The sequence below is a fragment of the Mus musculus genome, chromosome 4, assembly GCF_000001635.26.
Source record: "Mus musculus strain C57BL/6J chromosome 4, GRCm38.p6 C57BL/6J".
Taxonomy (NCBI): Eukaryota; Metazoa; Chordata; class Mammalia; order Rodentia; family Muridae; genus Mus; species Mus musculus.
The window spans coordinates 109,907,252-109,927,354 of record NC_000070.6 but is presented as its reverse complement, the minus strand read 5'-3'; the positions used below and the strand labels follow the sequence as shown (position 1 = coordinate 109,927,354).

General features: G+C 36.6%; 1 protein-coding gene across 1 annotated transcript in view; it reads right to left on the bottom strand.

The window, feature by feature from the left end:
- The window catches only part of Faf1 (Fas-associated factor 1), a 287,334-nt gene that overhangs the window by 36,606 nt on the left and 230,625 nt on the right, over positions 1 to 20,103 (bottom strand). The window contains exons 16-17 of the mRNA NM_007983.2: positions 1,977 to 2,057; positions 1,393 to 1,470 (exon numbers count right to left, since the gene is read on the bottom strand). Coding sequence (NP_032009.2) covers positions 1,393 to 1,470; positions 1,977 to 2,057 — 159 coding nt within the window. The remainder of the gene's footprint in view (positions 1 to 1,392; positions 1,471 to 1,976; positions 2,058 to 20,103) is intronic.

Sequence of the window (20,103 nt, the reverse complement as noted above, 5' to 3'; positions counted from 1 at the left end):
GTTTACTAAATAAGCACATTCAAAGCAGCCACAGAGTTAAGACAAATGCAGTTCAACGAGCTGTTTCCTGTCTAGAGAACCAGGGTTTGTATGTGTGGCAGAAACTCATTACGTGTAAGATCATGGACAACACGTCATTCAAGATCTAACTCAAATATTACTTCTTCATACGTTGTCCGACTATCAAAGCTATGAAAGATTTTTTTCTGTCTTACACCAAAACCATTTTGGTTTTATTTACACTATGCCACTTAGCACATTTTTACCTTGCTGATTTGCTCTTCTTTACAGACATGTTATATATTCTTGCCAAGATTTAATTTGTTGTTCTAGGTGTAAAACATTTTATTACTATTTGCTTCCCTCGGCATGATTGGTACGATTCTTCTTGTTATTGTAATTTTAAATGTGGGGCAGAGTAGATATGCCAAAGAAAGGAAAAAAAAAAAAAAAGAAAAAAGGATAAACACATTAAGAGTAAACAGATCACCCTCTGGCCACTAGCAATACACACACCACCACCACCACCACCACCACCACCACCACCACCACCACCACCACCACCACCACCATCACCACCAGAGAAACAGGTGAAATAAGTGAAAAACTGAAAGGATGGCATCTTTTACCAAGAATGACAACTAATCCATTTTATCAGTTAGACCTCTAGGTTTTTTATAACTTCTCAGATAGCTTCTATTTTTTATTTAGTGAACCAACTTATTGACCTCATATCTAGAAAAGCATTCTAAATGCGTATCTGAAAGAATCACCTTATTTTCCTTATTCCTACTCCCTTAAGCATGCATCTATCTCAATGTTTACTATTCTAGCACCATAATTATGTATTTTAAAGACTGTGAATCATGGCAGGGCAGATTCCATATCTGCATGACTATCTACTAAGACAGCAAGGTACATAGTGTAAAAAACACAGTGAGTATAATTTCCTCTATATTGATATAGACATAAACTCAAAAGGAAATGATCAGCTGAACAAACTAAGGGCTCAATGCAAGTAGCACTGTATTTTTGATAGGTAAAGTTTAGGGAAAAGATAGAAATACAGATTGTATATTCTCAGCGTAAGAAAATAAGAATGATGGGAAGTGCCTATTTAAGGCAACAAATAGGGGATAAAAACAAAAATAAGAGAAAACTAGGAATCTAATACTTTACCAAGTTTTTTTTTTATAAGAGTTCTACACTAGTTTTGTTTGTTTGTTTGTTTTGTTTGTTTGTTTTTTTTAATAAGATCAGGGGTAAATCTTCTGAAGATAGGTTTGGTCACTAATACCAACATGAGCCCAGGAAAAGCACAATTGTATTGTAAAAATATTAATAGCCTCACTACCGAGTACAATAGCATTCCTTTCTTAAATTATGCCCTACCTCACGTTCTTCTTCTTGTTCTTTGCGAATCTGCTCCAAACGAAACTGTTCTGCCATCTCTCTCTCATGAGCTTCTCTCTGTTGATACAATGAACAAGGAGTAAATATTCAATAAACATTTATATAAAAAATAATAAAACAAAGGAATCAAGCTCATATAGGCTTATGATAAATGTTTAATAGAGTACTGAATTCTGCTATCAGGAACTTTATTATTTTTATTGTATTATATGATTCAACTGGGTTGCTTCTACTGGGACACAGGAGGAGAAAAAAAAGAAGTTATATCTAAAGGGTTTATTCAACATAATCTACATGGGCAGTGTGGTAATAGCAATGCTTTTTTTTTTCCCCCCTGGAATAAGAATGGAAATAAAACCAACACCACAAAACACGAACTAAGCATGGTGACACTATATCCTAGCACTCTGGAGGCAGCAGTAGGAAGATTAGAAGTACATTCATTCTTGGCTATATAGCAAATTAAAGGCCAACCCAGAATAGAGACATTGGGGGGAGTGGAGGGGTGGAGACTTTCAGAAAACCAAAAACCATTTAGAATTCAGTTACTTGACCAAACCTACCTTTGCCCTGTCGGCTTCGAGGGAAAGGCGATAGGCCTCATCTTGCTCTCTCTTCACATTTTCTCTGGCTTCACGTTCATCCTTAAATAAAAGATTCAGGTAAAGTTTCATTTTTTTTTTTAAAAAGAAAAAAAGGAAAACTGTCTTTCTTTTTTAAAAAAATAAATGAATGTATTCCAATTAAATAAGGAACTTTTAAGGTATACAGAATAAACCAATAAGCAGGATGAACAACCTAGCCCTACCTTTTATAAACTGACCTTGTGACTATTTGTAAGCTTCATAACACCTCATGCTGAATGACGTGTTGTCCATGATCTTACACGTAATGAGTTTCTGCCACACATACAAACCTACTGATAACTTCTGATAGGTAGATAGATAGGTGGGTGTGTGGGTAGAAGGTTGGATGGATAGATAGATAGATGGATAGATAGATAGATAGATAGATAGATGTAGATGGATGATAGGTAGGTAGGTAGATAGATAGAAGACAGATTTTCAAATTCTTGGCTACATCTTTCTTTAATTGTTATTTTTAATTTATTTTCATCTTATTTTTTACATGCTTTAATGTATCTGTGAGGGTATAGGATCCCCTAGAACTGAAGTTACAGGCAGCTGGCAGCTGTCTTATGGGTTCTGGGAATTGAGCCTGGGTCCTTTGGAAGATCAGCCAGTGCTTTTAACTGCTAAGCCATCTGTCAGTCCTAATTGTTCTAGTTATATATATGTTTAAGTTCACAGTTACATAAATACAACCTGCTGTGTCCATTTAGTATTGCTGATTGTGTACATGATTTCAGGGCTGTCCACTTTGTACTAGATAACCACTAGAAGGCTCATTGCTGAGGAAGACTAATTCTCCCTCTCTCAGCAGACATTGGTTCTTCCTGTGAGAATTCCACTTTCCTCAATAGCATGGCTATTGGTGTTGTCATTGTTGAGGTGCTGGTTAGGCAGCCATATTGTTGGGGTGTCATGCAGGTAGCTTCCCTGTTGTTGTAAAGGGCAGAATTTCACAGCAGACTTCCTGGTCCTCTGTTCCCTTTCCACCCTATCATCCTCTATGTTCCTTGAGCTATAGGTATGGTAATTGTGTTGTCTATGTATCTGTTGTGTATAGACAACCCACTATCAGTTGTTATTTGTGTTTTTGAACAGTTATATTGTCAGGGAAATACAAGAGACTATTAAAACAATATAGATTATTGATGTTGTCATTGGCCACCTCCCAGAGATTGAATGTAAGATCCTATTGCTAAAGATACTGTATACTTCAGACAAAGGACTGTAAGAATCGAAGCTTGATCTTACCTGAAAGCCTCCTCCCTCAGGACTACTTTTTATAGAACCAGAAGTTGTCAAGGAAAGGAAGCAATCAGTAATGGTACCAGCTATGACACCTATGAACCATAACTATGACTAGCATGACCAAATATCCAAAATAGTTCAATAGTGGCACACATCCCTTGACAATAACAACTCCTCTCTAATTAAACTTAAGGCCTACTAAGCAATAGGGAAATCATGTCTGGTGCAGGAAGCTTACCCAACTTCTCTTGGCTAGTGAGTTCATTGATCTTAAAGGAAAACCATCTAAACTACTTTACTAAACCAACAGAATTCTTTATGGCATTCTAAATATTTATCCTTATACCTCAGTTCACATTAAAGAAACTTGTCTTTGCTGCAAATGAGGACCGTTAATACAGCTGTTTTCTGTTAACATCAGGAAGAGGGCAGGTTATCTACTTAGCTCACTTGATTCACTACGGAACTAGCATTTCTAGCCAGTCCAGTAACAGCTCTTCTCCCCTACAGAAATCTCTGCTCTATATTCTGTCTGTGTGGTTTCTTGCTTACCTATGTAAACAGAAATATATGGTATTTATCCTCTCATAGTTATCTTTCATTAATATAGTGTCCTTAAAGTTTGTTTATATTGTAGTATCATTTCTTTTTATAACTGAATTAATTCCATTTGTGTGTGTGTATATGTATGTATTTGTATACCACATTTGTATGTTCACCTTTCTGTTTGTGGACACGAATTTTTTCCACCTTCTGGATATTGTGAATACTACTATAATTACATTGGACATTTATGGATTTATTTAAAGATATCTACCTGACCTTTGCCCTTTTTCTTATCAAATACATGATTTGTAAATATTAATTACATTTTGTAGATCTGTCTTTTCTCCATGGCATCTTTTGGTACATGGAAGTATTCTTAATTTTTATGAGCCCTTCCTTCCTTCCTTCTTTCCTTTTTCAAATTTTTGAGACAAGGTCTCACTCTGTAACCAAGGCTGGCCTAGAGTTCACTCAACAAAGACACATTTGATGGCCACAGGAGTAGTGTCAAGAGGCACACTTCAGGTTATGAAAGTAGATTTGTAGATTAAGTTTAACCCTAACCCCTGGGATTTTTTTTTTAAAGTCTAGTAATATAGTGTAATATGTGTATATCAGGAGTGCCTCAACAGTATTACCTCTAATTCTCCAAGTCAGAGTTTGCTTTTACTAGGACAGGTGAAAAGGTTCATAGAAAATCTATAGAAAAGATAAAGACAAATAATACCCATGTACAAATAACTGTAAACACACAAGAAGACAATAATGAATTTGTGAGATTTCATTCTGAATCATATGTGTTCAAGAAGTCCTTCTTCCATGATGGTCAGGAGGGCATATAAGCATGAAAGAGATGGGAAAGCATTCAGGAGCCCTGAGTTCCCTACTAAGCTCTGCCATTAGCTTTATTAGATAGGATCCTGCACTTATCCATCGTCATTCTCCACCTCTAAAGTCGCTCTTTTGGCCACACTGGTCCTCTTATATTTATAAAGGTATATGAAAGACAGGTAGAATTGTGAGCAATAGAGCTGATGGAGCAGAACACAGCATTTAAGGAACAAGAAGAGAGTAATCTAGCCCTGAGCACTTAACAATAGATGAGTATGTTCTTTCACAAAATGTTAATGATGTCACAAGTGGATTATCGGCCTTCTTAATATCCCCAGTGCTAATGTTATGGCAAATGTAAAATTGATACTTAATGAATATTTGTGGCAAAATGAAAGGAAAACAGAAGGGCAGGCATGACAGTGACTAGTTGGTTTAGGAAATCCTCTACAACAGATGGCACATTCTGGGGTACATATCTTGTGTTTAACATCCTTTTATATTTGCAACGATCTGTTCTAGAACAGAACTATTTACTTAGAGTGATTGCTTTATGAACTGTAGCTGTGCTTTAATGGTTCCCAGCTGAGGTAGCTTGTCCCTTTGTTGAATGTACATAGTATCACAACAGGTCAGTCCTGCCCAACCAGTTGACTACATTGACCAGGAAGTCTGCTTTGTAGGTGAGCTATACCTTTTTTTCCTCTTTTCACTGCTAACAATTGGTGCTTTATCCTAAAAAAAAAAGATGATTATTTATCTATCGTACACTTAGAGCTGAGGGTGTAGCTCAGTGATATATCCTGTGTTGAGCATGTACAAAGCCCTTGGTTTAATCCCCTACATCAAAATAAATAAATGAAAATAGAAGCTAGGCCTGGTGGCACATGCCTGTAATCTTAGCACTCAAAAAGGCGCAGACAATAAAACCAGTTGCTCAAGGCCAGCCTGGGCTACATGAAGCCAGTATAAAAATAAAAAAATCAAGCATAATGGCACATGCCCTTAATACCAGTGTTTGAGATGCAGAAGCAGGCATAGCTCTGTGAGTTTGAGGCTAGCTAGTCAGGACTACATAGTGAGAACATGTCAAAGAAAGAAATAAATAAGGAAAGAAAGAGAGAGAGACACAGAGAGAGAGAGAGAGAGAGAGAGAGAGAGAGAGAGAGAGAGAGAGAGAGAGAGAGAGAAGAAGAAGAAGAAGAAGAAGAAGAAGAAGAAGAAGAAGAAGAAGAAGGAGGAGGAGGAGGAAGAGGAGGAGGAGGAGGAGGAGGAGGAGGAGGAGGAGGAGAAGGAAGGAAGGAAGGAAGGAAGGAAGGAAGGAAGGGAGAGAAAGAGAGAGAGAGAGAGAGAGAGAGAGAGAGAGAGAAAGAAAGAAAGAAAGAAAGAAAGAAAGAAAGGAAGAAAGAAAGGAAGAAAGAAGTTATCAGTAGGTTTTTATCTACAGAGGTTTTTATCTATTCTGTATTATGTTAAGGTCATTCTGCTCTAAATCTTATCACATTCAAAGCATTTTGAGCATTTGAAATGGTTTAGCTGTTGTCTGCATCCACTGGCATGAGTACAGGGTGAATCACACTGGTTATGCTTTGTTTGTTTGTTTAAAAACAATTATTTTAATGATAACTTCTTCATCTGTACTAATTATCCCCCTCCCCATGATTTATTTATTTATTTATCTATTTATTTATTTACCATTCTTCATATGTCAAGGGCAGCTGAAATTGTCTTTTACCTCATGAACTTCAGAGATTTTAAAATGACAAAAAAAAAAAAAAAAAAGAAAGAAAAAAAGAAATAGAAGTTATCCTTAATGGAAAGGGAGATGTAGAACTCCCTTTATTCAGAAAAATAAGTCGTGAGAATTTATGAATTCTATCAAAGTCAATTAATAAGTGAATTAGCAGGATTGCAGGATATAAGACATACGCAAACAATTACATTTCTATATACTAACAATAAATGATCAGAACTTGCAAGTTTAAATACATCATTTATGAAAGCATAAAATACATGAAATATTCTGAAAAAACACACAAATGATCTGTACATCAAAGGTAGTAAAATATTATTAAGAAATTAAGGATCTGTTCAAGGGCAGCCTAGTCTATAGAGAGTTCTAGAACAGTCAAGGCTATATACAAAGAAATTCTGTCTTGACTCCCCCACCCGTCATATCCCCCCAAAGGAAACTTAGGATCTAAGTAAATGGAAAGAAATAACTTTCATGTATTAGAAAAATCAGGGTTTTTATGACAATTATCTCCAAAACTAAGTGTTTTTATGATAATTCTCTTTAAAAGATCTATGGATTCAACGTAATTCCAACCAAAATATCTGAAGAAACTAGCAAGCGCATGCAGAAATGCATGGGACCTAGAACAATTGCAAAAGCTCTGAGAAAAACAGCCAAGGCTCCTTTGACTATCCACATTCGTCATGATGCTAAAGCAAATACATAGTGTCAGCATAAAGACAGAGCAAAGGAAAAGGTGGAATTCAGATATGGACCTATGTTTTATAAACAACTCCTTTTCCACACAGGCACCAAGGTAATTTGGTAGAAAAGGGTAGTGCTATAAGAATGGTGCTAGAACTTCTAGATATCCACTTAGCTCAAATTTCAATGCATAGGTCTATCTACAGGACAACTGAAATGGGTCATAGACCGAAATGTAAGCTCTGAGTCAATTCTACCAGAGGAACACAGGAAAGCACAGTGACCATGTGTTAGGAGACAATTCTAAGTCTGATTCAAAAGCATGGACACATAAAAGGAAAAAAATGCTTCAGTTGAATCTAAATAGAAAAATTAAAACTTCTTGTGGTGATTGGATAGATTTGGTCCCCAAAGATTCATTGGCTTCATGTTGGCCATAGGGACTGGCATTATTAGGAGGTGTGGCCTTACTGGAGGAGGTTTGGCCTCCTTGGAGGAAGTGTGTTACTGTGTAGGTAGACTCTGAAGTCTCCTGGTTGCCTTTGGATCAAGATGTAGAACTCTCAGCTCCTTCTCCAGCACCATTGTCTGCCTGTAAGCTGCCATGCTTCCGGCCATGATGTTTATGTACTGAACCTCTGAAACAATTAAGCCAGCGCCAACGAAACAATTGTTGTTTTTTTAAAGAGTTGCTTTGGACATGGTGTCTCTCCACAGCAATAAAAATCCTAAGATACTTCTGTTCTCTTAAAGACAAGAACAACTTACTTTATAAGAGGAAGTAAAATACAAGCCACAGACAGGGAGAAAAGTCTTTACATATCAGTTCAAATAAAGGACTTTGTATCTTAAGATATGTAGAGGACTCTCAAATAAATAAATAAATAAATATAAATAAATAAGAACCCAAATTTTAAAACGGCTAAGATTTTTAAACCTTTCACTATTAAAAGCATATGTAAAATAAATGAGTCACATGAAAAGATTCCTCATCTCATTAGTTAATAGGAAATGCAAACTAAATGGATGCTACACACCCATTTGAATGCCTAAAAGAAAAAATGCTATACTGAGCGTTAACAAGGATATGGTAGTACTGACATTTCTGCACATTGCTGGTGAGAATGCAAAATGGCTTAGCTACTTTGGAAAACATCTTGGCATTTTATGATAATGTTCATCATACATAAACCATATGACTCAGGGTTCTAGTCCAAGTACTACTCTAGACCAATGAGAGGTGCTCATACATAAACATGCACACAAACTTTTATAGAAATTTTACTTGTGATAGCTCACAAATAAAATATAACCCCCAAATTATATCATCTGGAGTTACAGAATAAAAACACAAAGCCTAAGAAAACCATAAATAAATAAAGTTGGGTGACTATAAAGGAAAGTTTCTTATATGTGAAAGTAACTATCACAAAAGACTACCAGAGCCACAGCCTTGCACAGAGTCTACTACAGCCTTACATAAATAATACTTCTGCCAGCCCGGCGAGCGGTATTTGCCTACAACCTTAGCACTTGGAAAGAAGAGACAGGACGATGGTGCATTCAATGCCATCCTGGGTTATATAGTAAATGCCTGGATCTAAAAATATAAACCAAAGTCAAACAAAAAGATTCATAAAGATAACCAAACATCTGACTGAAGACTGGCATAATCTTCGTGGTCTAATCAATCACATTGTTTCATTTTGCCTTTTGACATTAGAACTGACTCCAGGCCTTGGCCTATGTGAATGCACCCCGTTCACTGTGATGCTATTCTATTTCCACAACAAACTGTTAATCTTAGAAACCACTTCACCAAACAACATAAAAGAAATCTTAAAAAGCAAACCAGAAAAATGCAAATTATAAGCAGAAGTAGGAGCTTTTGTCTAAACATTTCTTACTTAGAACAGTTACTGAAACCTCTGTCATGATACTACATGGCAATTTCTCTTACAATTTTAGACAGTAGGCACATGAGGCCTTTAATCAATGATATTTGCATAAATTTCAAGCCAATCATGACTGAGTTCTTATGTTTTCAAACTTGCAAACTTGAAGAAGCTGTCTGAGAACTGAGTGACTCATTCTGAAAAAAGTCAATACAGAAGACCAAAGAAGACAGCATTAAAATGAAGGATAAATGAGACTGATTAGTCTCATTCCCTAAATTGAAACAAGAGAAAGAATGGAAACAAGCTTTTTCATTGATTTTACTGAGTGGAAATTATGAAGAAGACAGTTGGTAAAGGGTTATATCAAACTGCAGATGGGATGCCTTCCTACTGCCGGCTATCAGCATTCAAAGTTATATAATATCTGCTGTGTTTGTTTTTAACGACCACTGGACAAAAATTAATCTCAGGCTCATCTCAAATGTGCAAATTTTATCCTCATCACACTGCTAGTGGCTGTTGGAGGTCAAACTTGCTCTATATATTCACAGGTTGTTTTAAGATCCAAGATGCCTAACAGTGAATGAAAAATTTGAGTCTGTTAGAAGTAAGTTAGCCACAAAATATATTGTAAAATAAACTAGAATCATTTGGCTATTTAACTGTTTGTTTGTTTTTAAAGTAGTTAGGTAAAACTTTCAAATGCAAATTATTTTAAATGCCACACTCCAGATGGTGCTTGGACAATTTGTGGAAAAACTTAAGTGCCATTAAACGATATATATATATATATATGAAACATTAACCATTTTATAGAAGCTCCACTTTAATTAAAAAATATTGACATTGATAAAAATGTAACCTACACGCAAAAAAATGGAAATTGTACATGGAATGCTGTTCAGCAATGGAAATTGTAGTATATCTACGAGATATACTAATATACGAGATAATATTCAGCAATAATGAAATGATGATATATGTAACAATGCAGATGAATCTCAAAAATATTTTGGACAGTGAGAAAAGCTAGCTATGGCATGATTTAATCCTTTTTAAAACTATAAAATGCAAATAAATTTATATTGACAGAAAGAGCATCCTACTGGAGTTGGTAAAAAGACAGGCAAGAAAGTACAGAGAAGTACGAAAAGCTTTTGGGAGGGATGTACAGTTCAAAATTTTGAGGGTAGAGAACATTTTATGGATATTTGTTAGAACTTATTAAACTATAGTGTTTTTTAATGTGATGTTTCTTTGATGAGTCTCATTTGTATGTTTTTTTTTAAACATTTATACTATGAGTAGTTTCCTTGCATAGATGTCTGTGTACCATGTGAATGCATGGTTTCCACATGTGCTTAGTGACTGCAGAAGGTGTTAGATCCTCTAGAACTGGGTTATGGGTAGTTGTGAACATCCATGTTGATGCTAGGAATTGAACTCGTGTCCTTTAAAGAACAAGTGCTCTCAGTCATTGGGCCATCTCTCTAACCCCTAAACGGTATAGTTCATTTAGGTATAAATATTCCATATTAATTTCTGCAAAGCCTTAGAAAATATGTGACTGACAATACTTCAAAACATTAATAGACTACTCTGCATTTCCATACATTGAGTAAGTGTAGTCTTTCTGCATATTCATGCTAACATTTGCTGTGATTTGTCCTTTTGATCTTAGTGATTGTAATTGGCATAAAATAAAATTTCAAAGTAGTTTGTGTGTGTGTGTGTGTGTGTGTGTGTGTGTGTGTGTGTGTGTGTGTATTTTCATGGAGGTTCCTCAACAAATTAAAAATACATCTACAAATTAATACAACCATACAATTCTTGAGCATATTCCTAAAGACTTCTGTATCCTAGGACAGAAGAACCCATTCATCCATGTTCACTGCTGCTCTGTTCATAACAGCTAGGAAACATAAACAGCCTAGGTGTTCTGTTAACTGAGGAATGAGTAAGAAAAATGTAGTACATTTACACCATGGTGTATTATTCAGCTGTAAAGAATATAATTGTAAATCCAAAGGTAAATGGATAGAGCTAGAAACAATCATATTGAATGAGTTAGCCTAGACCCAAAAAGACAAATGCCACATGTTCCCTCTCATGTGAGGATAATAGTTTTTAATCTTTAGATATGGATGTTTAAGTTAGAGTAGTGTTGAAGGCTGGGAACTACTATAAGGTCATTTGCAGGGTAGTGATGGGTGAGGTGGTGGTGAATTTCAAGGGAAGGAGATAGAAAGTAGGTGATGTGAAGCGATGAGGAGAAATAATGGAACAGGAAGGCTTAAATGAAGTTTTTATCTTTAGAGTTATAGAATAGCACATCTCTCAACCCTCACAGGAGAAACTTTTTTATAATAAATGAAAATTAACATAAAGACTGCCAACTGATATACAAAAAACAAATTTAAAAATGCAGGTAGAGAGAATATGGGGAAGGATACTAAAGAGCTTTGAAAATGCCATATGGAGAACATGCCCAGGATCATAGGATCAGAGAAGGATACATCATCTGTCCCAACACCAGGAGTAACGGGGACCAGTGGCACAAGTTCCTCCCTGTCTGTCTGGGTTGGTGCCCTGGGCACTTGGGCATAAACTCTGAAGCCAGTCCCACAACACCCAGAGGAAGCTCCACTCCCAGGCACTCTAACACACCTAGAATCCCAGGATCCCAGGAGCTTGGACATACCAGGATCTCAGGATCCCAGAATCCCGAAATCACAGGATCACAGACACAGCTTGACTTTGAGGAGTTCTGACACAACCAGGATTACAGGAAGGACAGGCTCCAGTCAGATATAGCAAGGGCAGGTAGCACTAGAGATATTCAGATGGTGGGAGGACATAAGCAACAGAAACCAAGGTTACTTGGCATCATCAGAACCCAATTCTCCCATTATAGCATGTGCTGGATACAGCACCATACTGGAAAAGCAAGATTCAGATCTAAAATCACTTCCCATGATGATGATCGAGAACTTTAAGAAGGACATAGATAACTCCCTTAAAGAAATACAGGAGATTTGCCAGGCACTGGCATAGCCTCATACGAGACAGCTATAACAGGGTCCCTTCAGCAAAATCTTTCTGGCATATGCAATAGTGTCTGGGGATGGTGGCTGATTATGGGATGGATCCCCGGGTTCCATCAGGGACCCCAATGGAGAAGCTAGAGAAAGCACCCAAGGAGCTGAAGGGGTCTGCAACCCTATAGATGGAACAACAATATGAACTAACCAGTACCCCTAGAGCTCGTATTTCTAGCTGCATATGTAGCAGAAGATGGCCTAGTCGGCTATCACTGGGAAGAGAGACCCCTTGGTATTGCAAACTTTATATGCCCCAGTACATGGGAATGCCAGGGCCAAGAAGCGGGAGTGGGTGGGTAGGGGAGCAGGGCAGAGGGAGGTTATAGGGAACTTTGGGGATAGCATTTGAAATGTATATAAAGAAAATATCTAATAAAAAATTAATTATTGCAAAAAAAAGAAAGAAAAAAAGAAATACAGGAGAACACAGGTAAACAGCTAGAAGCCCTTAAAGAGGAAACACAAAAATCCCCTAAAGAATTACAGGAAAACACAATCAAACAGGTGAAGGAAACAAACACAACTATCCAGAATGTAAAAATGGAAATAGAAACAATAAAGAAATCACAAAGGGAGAGAACCCTGGAGTTAGAAAACCTAGGAATCAGGAGTCATAGATGCAAGCATCAGCAACAGAATACAAGAGATAGAAGAGAGAGCATCTCAGGTGTAGAAGATTCCATAGAAAACATTGACACCAGTCAAAGAAAATGCAAAAAGCAAAAAGCTCCGAACCCAAAACATCCAGGAAATCCAGAACACAATGAGAAGACCAAACTTAAGGATAATAGGTATAGAAGAGAGTGAAGATTCCCAACTTAAAGGGCCAGTAAATATCTTCAACAAAATTATAGAAGAAAATTTCTCTAACCTAAAGAAAGAGATGTCCATGAACATATAAGAAGTCTACAAAACTGCAAACAGACTCGACCAGAAAAGAAATTCCTCACATCACATAATAACCAAAACAAACAAACAAACAAACAAAAAACGTACTAAGCAAAAAAAGAATTTTAAAATCAGTAAGGGAAAAAGGTCAAGTAACATATAAAGGCAGGCCTAGATGATCCTGGGCAGATGTCATACAGACCCTAAGGGAACACAAATGCCAGCCCAGGCTACTAAACTCAGCAAAATTCTCAATTACCATAGATGGAGAAAACAAGATATTCCATGACAAAACCAAATTTTTTTTTTTGACTTTTTAAAGTTTTTTGAAAATATTTTTTTTTCCATTTTTTATTAGGTATTTAACTCATTTACATTTCCAATGCTATACCAAAAGTCCCCCATATCCACCCACCCCCACTCCCCTGCCCACCCACTCCCCCTTTTTGGCCCTGGTATTCCCCTGTACTGGGGCATATAAAGTTTGCAAGTCCAATGGGCCTCTCTGACAAAACCAAATTTACACAATATTTTTCTACAAGTCCAGCCCTACAAAGGATAATAGATGGAAAACACCAACACAAGAGGGAAACTACACCCTAGAAAAAGCAAGAAAGTAATCTTTCAACAAACCCATACAAACATAATTTCACCTCTAACAACAAAAATATCAGGAAGTAACAATCACTTCTCCTTAATATCTCTTAATATGAAAATTGATATTACCAACATATCCTATTCAATGGAAATTCAAAAATATGAGGAATTAGAAATTTGATGGCTGTCATCCAGTGGTCCTATCACTAATATGGTGATAGGAGAAATAGGTCCAATATTGTACAATCCATATACACTTTCTGCTTATTTGTACGTGACAGTGTCTTGCTGTATACCACATAATGGTCTTGAAATCATGCTTCTCCTATCTCAGCCCCTCTATTAGTAGGATTGTTTATTTGATGTTTTTACACTATACTATGGTTTTCAGAACAAGTTACATATTTCAAAATTATTTATACAGCCAAAAGAAACATAGACAATTAATTTGGGAGGTGGCTTGTAAGAGAACAAAGAGTGAGACTGAATCTTTTGCTTGATATTTATAATTATTGTATCAATTTTGAAGAAGCGGACCTTATAAGTTACTCTTTTTCTGAGATGAATGCTTTTCAAAACCATCACAGCCAATGAATCAGAATCTTGCCCTCACTTAACGTCTGTGCCACCCTCCAAGCAGAACCATTGTTCATTGAAACAGTTGATGAATGACTTCATGGACAGACTGTCTTAATACACACATCATTTCTTAAATGAATGTAACCTGTTCCCTGTGGGCTGAGAATGATGACAATCACTCAAGTCAAATAACTTTGACCATAGCAGGAAACATGTATCAAAATAAATGTACCTACAATTCATTCCTTGGTGCAGTAGAACTATCAACTTTATTTTTGTTTTCGAGACAGGGTTTCTCTATGTAGCCCTGGCTGTCCTGGAACTCACTCTGTAGACCAGGTTAGCCTCAAACTCATAAATCTGCCTGCCTCTGCCTCCCAAGTTCTGGGATTAAAGGCGTGCGCCACCACTGCCTGGCAGAACTGTCAACTCTTAGCTTAGCTACTATGGAGGTAAAATCCTTTGGTGATATGAGGGACATTGAAATACAGCCTTATTACAATGAACTCCAATGTCTAAAAATTGTTCTTATTTTGGGTTTGTACCACAGTAATAGCCAAGATATTAAAGCTCCACTAAAAACAAAACAATAAAACAAACAAAAAGACTTTATTTATGTTCAGTTAATAACATGCCCATCATTTTTATGATTGGCATAAAAATTGCCAATCAATTTTGTGTTGAATTGCCAAAAAATTTATATTGTGCTGAATATAATTTAAAAATTAGTTCAATTAAAAAAAAAAAAAAGCTATGTCTGCAGACTTGAGAAGTCAAATCCCAGACCATTCAAACTTCAGATAAAACATGTCTTGACAAAATCCCAGAAGGAGAAAGGATGCCACAAAGTCCTTTCTCTAACCAAGAAGCCATTTGCAGTTGTTACATGTTGAGAATGGGAAAATCAGTTTTCACTAAGGGAGTGTCAGTGGGTATATGAACCATTCTCTAGGTAGGACCTATAATCTGGAATGATGGAGGAACACAAAATGGACTTCACTGTTTTTTATTTTATGTTTGAGATTACAATGATATCATTTCCCCTTTCCTTCCTTCCTTCAAACCTTCCCACACATTCCTTCTTGCTAGCTTTCAAGTTCAGGAAACTCTATGAGTGTGTGTGTGTGTGTGTGTGTGTGTGTGTGTGTGTGTGTGTGTGTGTGTGTATGTTTGCTTTGTTTTCTGGGGATCATTTGTTGCTTTTTGAGTTTTATTCTCTTATTGATTTTTCTTTTTGCGTTTGTCTGTTTTTATTTTTGTTTTATGTTGCCTTTCCTATTTGTTTTTTATAGACAGACCATGAAATTGGATGAATAAGGAGGTGAGGGAGTCTGAGAGGAGTAGAGGAGGGGAAAGAATATGATCAAAAATATACTGTATGAAAAAATATGTTTTTAAATTGAAGATATCTTGAAAAATATAGAATATGCATATTTTGTGTGCGGAAGTGCCTTTTGCCTGTCCTTTTTGTCACTGATTTTTAACCTACATATTAATAATTAAACTGATAAAAGTATCTTTGCATCTATAAATATAGTACAGCCACAGATTCTTTGTAATTTCTGGATGAAATTATCTCTTAAAATAATATGGGAATGCTGAAAAAAAAAGGAGAAAATGTCATATGGAAACCTACTGTAGCATTTCCCTAAGATACATATCTATTCACATACAAAAGGAATTTAAGTGAAGTAACTCTAGAATGGGGTAGAATGCTATTCCCAGGCATCAATGGCTATCAAAACAAAAACAAACAAACAAAAAAACAAAGGCCAATGCTAGGGACAGGTTCCTTTTTTAAAAAAAAAAAATCTTGGGTAGTGAGATCCCATAGACAGTGAGGTCCCCTTCAAAGATTACAGGCTACTCCCAATGTCCTTGGTTGTACCCCACAACTTCATGATAAGATCTGTCACTGAAGATGACATTCTTGGGTAATAGAACAGGAATAGAAATAGAAATAGAATATTAATCAAGTGGTGCCAACCTGGAAGCTTCACCCCTATTGGCTAGCTTTCATCATGCTGGAAGGTGACATGCATGGTGGTAGGGCAGAAAATAATCAAGAGTTTTATCCAGCTGTGAACCCAGAAAGCTACAATAATGACTGTCCTGGCAAGATATATCCCCTGGTACAATTGCAGTACCAATGTTATGGGAGTAACCAACAATTTTTGATGGGATGTAAATCTATTCCTCAAGATGGAATTCACATCTGGTATTGTTAATTGGGCCAAAATAACCCCGTGAATGGGTAGGTCATAGGCCCTAGGGAAGAATCTAATAATATAAATTTGCTAAGTGGACAAAGTAATAAACTACAGTCTTATCTTTATAGCTATAGATTAGCACATTTCTCGACTCTCACAAGGGAAGCTTTGTTTTACAATAAATAACAATTAATATAAAGACCGCCAGCTGGTCAGTATGTAAAAAGTAGGAGACTGGGAAGTGCCCAGCTCTAAATAAGACAGCTATATCACACTCCCTCCACTGAAGTCTCAAGCATCATTGCATAGGAGTGGGTGGAAAGATTTTAAGATACAGAGGTAGTGGATGTCTGCAACAAGACAGTATTTGCTGGACATACCAGGTCCCTTGAACATAATTATAGCAGCTGCGACTGCTTGCATAAGACTGCTTGCTTTGCATGAGATGTAGCCAGATAAAATCCCTGTATAGATGAGGGAAGGGCTCATTAATTTTACCCTTCGCCTCTGAGCTATTTGTAACTGATGGCTGCTGTAGGAGAAGTCAGTTTTCTTCAGAAATATTGCCTCTGTGAGGCCACCCATGTTCTAGTAGACCGTCCTATACCCATGCACAGGCAGGTAGCACTGAGTTGTCTAAGTGGGTTAAAAAAAAAAGGAACACATTAAGTTAGAGGGAAAAGTGGTACAGGAAACAGGGGAGAAGCTGGGAGGATTGTGATATGATCAAAATGTACTGTATGTATGTATGTATTCCCCAACACAAACAAACAAACAAACAAACAAACAAACAAACAAGTGGTCAGGTTAAAAAGAAGCCTGAAAGAAGGAAGATTGATTAAATATAATTGATTTGAAGTTTCCTAAATTTTAATACATAGAGATTCAAGGAAAACAAGCACAATGGAGAAGTTACAGATGATCAAATCTAATGTCCAAAGAGGATTTATGAACGATGAAGCATAAAGAAAGGAGCAAATCCATGGAGATGCTTCTGACTTTTCCAGTGTATCGAGAGGAACAGTAGCTATGAATCATTTCATGTTGTAACTCTTGAAACATACAACATGGACATCAATTTGGAGTGTGCCAGCAATTGAGTCCCTCTCTAGACTGAATGAGACAGAATATATGCTGTAAAAAAAGATGTCCTGGTAAATCCCACTTCACACATCATTGTTCATGAGCAGCGATACTTAATAGTCATACAGAAATCAATATTTCTGACAAAACTTGTGCTTTCACATAGATTCCAGCAAAAGGCTTCTCAGTATCCATTAGTAAATTATACTCAGAAGGACATGTCTATTAAGGCCACACACTCTAAGAAAGAAAAGAAAGAGCAAGCTGTGGATAAACATGGATTTTCTTTCCAACATAGTTCTGTTACATAGTAAGTCTAGCAAAAGGCTCTGGGGCAAGGGCAGAAGAGGAAAGAATACCACGAAGGCTTTCGTTCTGTAAAATACTCTCATTTCCTGTCTATCTCATCAAATCTATGATTAAGTATTTGTAAAGGAAATATTACTGAATACCCTTTCTATGTTTTTATCTAGGAGTTTTAATCCTTCAAGTTTTGTATTTCAAAGTTTATAGGGCACTTTCACACATATTCTCATAACAATCGGTTTGACCAAAATGGGACCTATTTAAAGATGAAGAAATTGAGACTTACAAAGGGAAAGTAATTTTCCCAGGGTTCCACAGCTGGTAACAATGCTAATACCTAACCTAAAAGGTCTTTCTACGTTACTTCTCTTGAATTTATATCCCTCCACCCCCCGCAAAAGATGCAAACACACTCCTTACATTAGCATAAAGGAGTCATAGAATTATTTCTCTGGATGTGAAGAATCTGTCTCCATTTGCTACACGAATTAACAAGAGTACAAATATAGATTTTGTTCAATTGACTACTAATGGGACTCTCCATAGAGATAACAAAGGGATATTTACCTCCAGGTTTATAATTTCTCTCATCAATTAATATGACTTCTTTCAGACTATAAACAAACCGAAGAAACTTTGCTTTCTTTCATCTGTGTCTAAAGATGAGCAGTGATTTAGTCCTACACAAATGCTTGGTAGTGTCTAAAAATACCAATGAACAACACAAGAATATTTGGCTACACAAGTATCTATCTATCTATCTATCTATCTATCTATCTATCTATCTATCTATCTATCTATCTATCACCTGTTTGTTTATTCCTATCTATTTGTATAATGTAGACACTAGAGGCAGAGACAAGAGGATCCTAACAACTTGTTGGCCGGTCAGCCTAACCAAAAAGGTGAACTCCTGGTTTTGTCTCAAGGTATTAATACTGAGAGTGATATAGGAAGACGTTTGTTTTGCTCTGTCCTTCATATGAATATAAGTAGACACATAGCACCAGCATACTCATGTGCAAGCACTATATACACATACCATACATACCACACCCAACCCCGCACATCCCAAACACATGCACGTGTACTCATGCCCACGCACCCTCGATAGAGAAGATGTTCATACATAACTCAGGATCTTACACATTCTCAGCAATTAGTCTACAAACGAGAAATAAACCTTTTGCATCTAGATCTATATGAGCTAAACTGATTTGTCTACAAAGTCATTAATGAACACTCAAAAACAACATAGTGAAAACTATGGAAAATATAACATGGTGGGGTTTGTTTCAGGTTCCAATTACATAAATATTGAACCTAAATATTAGAAATACTGTTCACATTGAAGACTAGATATTAAAGAAACTCCAGTTAACAACAGTTTTAAATAAAGTAATTTAAAAATAGCCCACTTTAGGACCATGAAATCAGAGAAATGAAATTACACATGACAAGGAGCTGCCAAGTTTTAATCTTGAAGTCTTGCCCTGCTAGAATGTCTCTGGAATTTCCGGTAGGAGTGTTTAGAAAAGATTCTTTTTCATTTAGGTAGAGGTGGTATGTGGCAGTGAGTTGAAAAGCTGGATCTAGGAGTGGTTTGCTAATTTCTTTAGAGGCAGGATTTAAAGGGGGGAACTGCCTCAATGCCTACCTTAGAGAAAGGCAGCTAGCTTGTGAGCATTTGTGTAAAGATTTACCCAAATCAAAGACTATCTACTTACCTGCCATGTGGCCTGGGATGGGACCACACATTTCCAAGCACCTCTGTTAAACCCTGTTCTCTCTTGTTCAGATTTGACATTTCTATTTTCATGGGTTTCACAGTTTCCTGTTTCTCCCCAGAAAACTCATTCCTTCACTCAGTCGTTCACTTACACATTTATAAAGCACACCTAATTGACATTAGTCTTTTTTTTTTAGAAACTGGAGACACAACTCCTGAGACACTTCTCTTTTCTCACTAGTTCTGAGAAATAGACTACAAGCTTGGGAGAGATGGTAACATTCACAAATATGGAGTACAGTCAGTTTACAATTGTCTCTTTTCATTCCTACAATACCACAGAAAAGCGTTACTACTTCCTGACAGACACATGTGACTATGTAACTTGCCAGGGTGCGCCCTATTGAGTTGTGCTTGTTATGCCAAACATCTGCAAAAGCCACTAACCCAACAGTCTTCAAATTTTAAGATGCACAGAAATCACTCCTCATATAAGAAATCTAAAAAGAACAGAGCACTCCCTGGTTCACTAGCAGAATTTTCAACACAAAAGCCTAGAAATCTGCATTCTTTTTTTTTTTAATTTTTTATTAGGTATTTAGCTC